Source organism: Mandrillus leucophaeus, unplaced genomic scaffold, assembly GCF_000951045.1.
Source record: "Mandrillus leucophaeus isolate KB7577 unplaced genomic scaffold, Mleu.le_1.0 Scaffold737, whole genome shotgun sequence".
Lineage (NCBI taxonomy): Eukaryota > Metazoa > Chordata > Mammalia > Primates > Cercopithecidae > Mandrillus > Mandrillus leucophaeus.
In genome coordinates this window covers 603,347-610,183 of record NW_012107997.1, presented here as the reverse complement: position 1 = coordinate 610,183, position 6,837 = coordinate 603,347, and the positions used below count along the sequence as shown (strand labels likewise).

At 48.0% G+C, this 6,837-nt stretch overlaps 1 protein-coding gene across 1 annotated transcript in view; it reads left to right on the top strand.

Moving 5' to 3' along the window:
• LOC105528856 (chromosome unknown open reading frame, human C2orf68) overlaps positions 1 to 3,355 on the top strand; it is a 5,513-nt gene extending 2,158 nt beyond the window's left edge. Inside the window, exons 3-4 of the mRNA XM_011965809.1 lie at positions 431 to 582; positions 950 to 3,355. Of these exons, the coding sequence (XP_011821199.1) occupies positions 431 to 582; positions 950 to 1,072 (275 nt within the window). The 3' untranslated portion in view covers positions 1,073 to 3,355. The remainder of the gene's footprint in view (positions 1 to 430; positions 583 to 949) is intronic.
• Positions 3,356 to 6,837: the final 3,482 nt, after the last annotated feature.

The window sequence follows — 6,837 nt, the reverse complement described above, 5'->3', positions numbered from 1 at the left end:
AAAACCCACTTACACTAGACCCATAAGAAGATTGGGGCAGCTGGGCGCAGTGGCGCACACCTGTAATCCCAGCACTTTGGGAGGCCAAGGTGGGCGGATCACCTGAGGTCAGGAGTTCGAGACCAGCCTGGCCAACATGGTGAAACCCCATCTCTACTAAAAATACAAAAATTAGCTGGACGTGGCAGCACTTGCCTGTAACCCTAGCCACTGGGGAGGCTGAGTCAAGAGAAATGCTTGAACCCCGGAGCGGAGATTGCAGTGGGCCAAGATCGCACCACTGCACTCTAGCCTGGGTGACAGAGTGAGACTTCATCTCAAAAAAAGAAGACTGGGGCTTTCTTAACCGTATATTTTCCTGCAGCATCTCTATGGGCAGGGCCTTCAGCAGCATCCCCCTCTTCTTTCTTACTGTGGTTCATCCTTCCAGATGTCTCTGCCCACCCACGCAACCCAGACTATGAGGAGTCCGGTGAAAGCAGCAGTAGTGGAGGCTCTGAGCTGGAGCCTTCTGGCCATCAGCTCTTCTGCTTAGAATACGAGGCAGACAGTGGAGAGGTCACATCAGTTATCGTGTATCAGGTACGCCTGGTGGAAGCAGCTGCAGCCTGAAGGTCCTGGGCCATGGTAGTAATCACTGTCAGACCCTGAGCGCTGTTTTCCTCAGGACCCCCAGTGGGAAGTGTCTGCTCCATGTGTGAGCCTAGGCCTGGCGGGCAGTGCTTTTGAACACAACTCACTCCCATCTCACAGTGATTCTCAGTAGGGGAACACGGAGGGCTCTTGGCCCCCAGTGGAGAGTCACTATTACAGGGGACACCTGGGAAATGACAGGTGCTGGCAAAAAGCCTTGAGCTAAACGGAGTTCTGTGAGAGTGTTTAGGGACAGGGCAGGTCACCTTTCTGGAAGAAGCCAGGCCCTGAGCCTCCTGACTCTTCCTCCATGTAGGGCGATGACCCAGGAAAGGTGAGTGAGGAGGTGTCGGCACACACGCCTCTGGATCCACCCATGCGAGAAGCCCTCAAGTTGCGTATCCAGGAGGAGATTGCAAAGCGCCAGAGCCGACACTGAGCATGTTGAAGGCGTTCTCTCCAGGCTGGATTCACTGCACTCGGAAGAATTCTGCCCAGGAAATTTAGTGTGGGGGTACCAGGACCAGTTTGTCTGATCTTGAGACCCCCAGAGCTGCTGCATCCATAGGGTGTTGCAGGACTACACCTGGCCTGCCTTGCAGTCATTCTTTCTTGTATGTTGACCCATTTACCCAGCCTGATATTCTGGAATTTTTTTTTTTTTTTGAGAATTTTGTGTGGCTAATGTGGTGTTCTAGAAGCAGAGACTCCAGGGAGAACCAGAATTTATGAAGCCTTGTGCTAACATGGTGCTTTCTCACCGAGGTCATATGCCTGGCTGCTGCTGTTCCACTCAGCTCCATGAACCATGTTTGTTATTTTATGGTTCTTCTGTGCTTTTGCTCATTTCCACCCATGTACTCATAGACCTTTTTTCAGCCCTTTTTCTTTGTTCCTTTCCCTCATCTTTTTGCCTCAGGTAGAATCCATCAGTTCTCCTCCCCCTCCAACGTGACTGTGTCCTCCAGCTGCTCAGGACTTTGGAGGTGGGGAGGTCTAGGGATCTATCCTTCTAAAAAACTCTGCAAGTAATTCTGATACCAATAAAGTGGGAGACCTCCATTTTTGAGGCCTATTTGCAAGCATGTCTCCCTCCCTTTCCATGGCTTTTTCGTTTCTCGCATGTTCCACTGCTTTGCACTGTCTAGATAGCAAACCCAGGAAGATGTTGGTGCTAAACTGCAAAGATTTCTTACAGCAAAACCTGCCTTGGCCAGGGCTACAGAATTCCAACTTTCAGCTTCATTCCTAGCTGTGAACAGACTGTCCTCTGCTCAGACTAAAAGGGAATTACCAAAACAAGTGGGAACTCACTCTCAAGTTGTGACTTAACAGTTCTGAACATACCTACAAAGGGAAAGTCAATATTAGCAATAATTGCCTGATTGACAACACGCCAGAGGGAATGAAATGAGACCTTCTTTCCTACCTCCCAGGAGTATATAACTCAGATCCTTAGCATAAAGATCCCCAGGAATACCACTGCTCTCATCCGGTGAACATTTTTTCTAATGCAGGGTTAGGCTTACGTCTGAATTCCACAAGACATCCTCCCTCTCCAGTACGGAAGTTCCAAGGCGCTTGTTTTCCAGCATATCAGCCTAACCTCAGTGCCCTGAAATGTGGCTTTAAGCCTTTGAGAACTGAGATTTCCTGAAACCATAGCCCCTTGCTCCAGGGGTTTCTCCACATCCGGGTGTTAAGACACCTGATGGCACTGTTGGTTTGTTCCCTATACCCCAGAAAATCTATCCTGCAAGGTAGCTACTTCAATCATGTCATTAAAATGTGGCAAGTCACAGCTCGCAATGCCAAAGGAATGCTGGGGCAGTAAGTCAGGTGGATAAGTGAGAAGGGCCTGGTAGTGAAAGCAGCCAGGGACCAGAATGCTCCAGACCTACAGAACTGGTCAAGGTTAAGTGCCTTAAACTTGCCAATCCTGGGCTCAGTTCTCCTTTTAAAGCAGAAAGGCGTTTTCCTCTACTTAGGCAACTGGGCTAGAAGTGCCTTTTGACTTCTAATGTTAACTACCCTCCAAAGTCTCCTGGGTCAAGGAGGCTCTCCCAAACTCCACCCTGTTCTTCCTGGTCAGAGAACCAGTCAGTCATTCTAGTCTTCCAGTCCTTAAACTGATCTGATGACTTAGAACATAGGATTTCACTAGAAGTCTTTGGCTTTTTAGTCTGGAAATACTTTTGAGGTCTGTCTTCTCAGCTGGATCACCTGTTTCCTGGTTTTATTACACAATTCAGAAGGCTAGGAGTTTGGGGATTTGGCACCTGAAAATTTAGACCCCATTCTTGTTAAGTAAAGGAAGAGGTAGGGAGGCCGAGGTGGGCGGATCATGAAATCAGGAGATCCAGACCATCCTGGCTAACACAGAGAAACCCCGTCTCTACTAAAAGTACAAAAAATTAGCCAGGCATGGTGACATGTGCCTATAGTCCATCCCAGCTACTCGGGAGGCCGAGGCAAGAGAATCGCCTGAACCTGGAAGGCGGAGGTTGCAGTGAGCCGAGATCACACCACTGCGCTTCAGCCTGGGCAGCAAAGCGAGACTCCGTCTCAAAAAAAAAAAAAGGAAGAGGTAAAAGGCAAGGCAGCATTTAATAAATACCTATTGTATCCTTTTAAGTGTTTGTTGTGGTAATCCTCACAAAGACCCCTCTCATGTAGGGGACTGATGGAAATTCCTTGCTATTAAACTTTTTTTCTTGAGGAATTTTGCTTATCAAGTGCATATACACTATTAATATTTTCCACCCAAGAGAGCACTGTAAGCTAATTTATGCAGTGTGACTGTATTAAGCACTAAGCTTCCTTCAGAGCTGGCCTATCGGAGATGCTACTGCCCTTTCTCCAGGTGTGTCTGAAATGCCTGCCCAAGGATGGCCCTTAGCCAGTTAACAGCCTTATAGCCCATCCTCATTGCTTACTGCCACCCCTCAGCTGGAGTCCAAGGCAGTGCTATCCAGCTTATTCACCAGACCTGCCTCCAGATATCTACTTCTTTCAAAAATTAGTGTTTCCCATGAAGGAACAAGTTCCAGAACATTTCCCACAGATGTCCCAAAGAACAGTGTCCGATGAGACTAAGTGGAACTTCCCAGCAGGCTGCTTTAGAATCCGCTCCTTTGACTAGATACAATGTAATTGGCTGTCTTTAAAAAAAAAAAAAAAAACCACACAATCTGATAGGCGTATGTTCTTCACTCACTGAATTTAAGCCTGTATTTTAGGTTTTGTGGTTCCTGGGCCACAATGTGTGATGTCACTGATAGAAGGAAGCTGGGTTTGCAAGGGTTTTGGGCTGTGCAAGAGTAAACACTAGAGCTTGAGTTGTATCCAGCTGGCAAGCACGGAAGTCTTTGAAGAATGTAATGTAAGACGGGAAAAGAATGTAAAGCTTTTTGTACCAAATGAGAGTTGGACCCCAGCCAACAAATGCTTTTCCCTGTGTAAAAGTCTCTCTGGAAGGGACATTCCATCTCCATGATGCACTCTGAGGGTCACTGTCAACTAGAGATTGGCCCCATCCAGGTGAGAGGAACCCCTTTGGGATGGGGAGTATCCAATCTGCTGTGCATTTGACAGGATCTCTGAATGGCTAGGTAATGGATCCCCAACAGGCTCACAAATTTAAATGAAGCCTTTGTGTGCACAAAGAGGAATAAGTACAGATTACTTTCCTACCACTAGATTTTTGGGGAGAGTCACCATGGAATGTTGACAATTAAAATATTTTAAGCTCCCTTGCTGAATTCCTGTCCTGTCCATGAGGAATCAGATGGTCATACAGCCATAGGCACCCACCCGCAATTTCCCTAGGAGTTGGAGTATGCTAGAATTGAAGACCTTCTGAGTAAAGGGCTTCTCTGCCTTCTCAGAGCCAGGAGAATTTGCACTGGTTGTGTTAAATGTATAAAAAGCTATATGTTCACCAGTTTACTAATTTCCAATGTGTAGATGAATAAAATGTAGTGCAAATTATTTGAAAATCCCAGAAGGAAGGTACTTTTCAAATGCAGTATTTTTTTTCAACAAATAAACTTACTATTTTTACAGCACTGTTTTTCCTAAGAGTTGTGAAATCACTTGTGTACACAGGGAAGTGGAGGTTAAATACCTGCCCTAAAGTCATTCCACCACCAAGTCAGCACTGGAAATCTCATCTCTTGCTTTGCCACACTATTTTAAGAGCTGTCCCTGTTGGAACATAACAACTAGACAGACTCATGTAGCATTAGAGTTGGAAGGCCTTTTTATAGACATCTGGTCCTACTTCGTACATGATACACAATTCCCCCTACCAACTACCTATGAAGAGCCCTTCTGTCATACGGAGCTCTATCCTGGGATAATTCTATTTTAGGAACTATTAGATTGTCATATTAAGCCAAAAGCTGCCTCATGTCCCGGATCTGGAGTACTATGCCTTGCCCCCACGTCATGTTAGAACTTGAATAGTCCTCTCAGGACTTCATCTTGATTGGATAGGGACTCAAACCCAGCTCAAGAAGATACAGTGTTAAGAATTGGAAAGCTTCCAATTAGGGTTCACAGCCCCATTGGGCAGATAAGGTGCCTAGTCAATGGGAATGCAGTTGGGCAGGAAGATGGTTCCTGTCAATTAGCAAGGAAGCACACCTTGGTCCTGAGGCACAAAGCATAGCCAGCGGCAGGTAGCCTGGATTTTATCCCCCACTGGTTCATTCAGCCAGGTGTGCTTGTACAGTGATCACTACACAGCCATACTTCTTAGCCCTGTTTTAACTACTTGTCCTGATGTGATTAAGGAAGGGGCTCTCCTGCTGGGCACGGTTGTTCACATCTGTAATCCCAGCACTTTGAGAGGCCAAGCGAGCAGATCACCTGAGGTCAGGAGTTCGAGACCAGCCTGGCCAACATAGTGAAACCCCGTCTCTACTAAAAATACAAAACTATTAGCCAGGCGTGGTGGCAGGCACCTGTAATCCCAGCTACTCTGGAGGCTGAGGCACAGGAATCACTTGAACCCAGGAGGCAGAGGTAGCAGTGAGCCGAGATTGCGCCATTGCATTCCAGCCTGGGCAACAAGTGAAACTCCGTCTCAAAAGAAAAAGGGCTCTCCAACAGGTTTTCTGCTTTCATTTCTACTTTCCACTGGGTCCAAGAAGGTTTATCCCTCTTCAAGTCATTGTGCGGTTTATTCTGCTCTACCTTTCTAAAGCACAGGGTCCCGTTGTTGCACATAGCTTTTGCCTCATCAGTGTTGCCAAACTTCAGCTCCCCACACCTGGCAGCCTGAGCCCGTGCACCATTCAGGTGATGATCTGCCCAAGTGTCATCTCACAAGGGCTCCAACAGATGCTGGGACCGCCTTCGAGACAGAATGCCAGGTACAATTCTGATATGTGAAAGTATTTCCACCCTTGCAATAATTTAAGAAACAGCCAGGAATGCAATCATAGCCTGTAAGTTTTTGGGGAAGCTGGTCAGTAATTTTTCCCACACTATCCTGTTTCCTTTTCCCAGAATCCTCCGGGTCTCTCACCTTCCCCTCTTTGCTTACCAACACTGGCCATGTTAATCCTTACCTACTCTACACTGACACCTACATGTGTGGATGTCCTCTGGTCTCTGCCGTCTTATTTCAAATACGTGTTGATCAGTCGGGAAACACGTCTTGGGCACTGATTTCTGGCTAGTACGCTGTGTACTTGCACGCAGGAAAGCAAAAAGTATCTAATGAAAGCAGCCCTCCTCCGGAGTTTGCTGAGCCACAGGAACCATAAGCCAAATCCCAGGCGCTTGGATTTCTTAAGAAACAGCCAAGGCTTTGTGTCTGCTTCTTTGGACCCGCCGCAGCCCTGGCCAGAGGCAGGCATGGCGCGCCGAGTTGAGAAAGCTTCCTAGAGGACTCACCGTTGGCCGGTGCAGGCTGCAAAATATGCGCAGCGGCGGAGAGACGCTCCTCCAGCCATGTGCACGGCGACAATCCCAGGTAGAGCTGGAATGCAGGCTGCCCCGAGGTCCCCAACTGCTGGCGCTTCCCCCGCAGGAACCGGTTAAACCAAACCTCTAGGCATCTCGGTTTTAGAGCGGTCTTAACGCCACAGCCCTCCGCACCCAGATCCTCCGAAGTTGGGACACCGCCCACGTTTCCCCCGTGACATGGGCGCGGGGGCTCGGGAGTTGTAGTCTTGGGCAGGGCGCGGGCGCCGA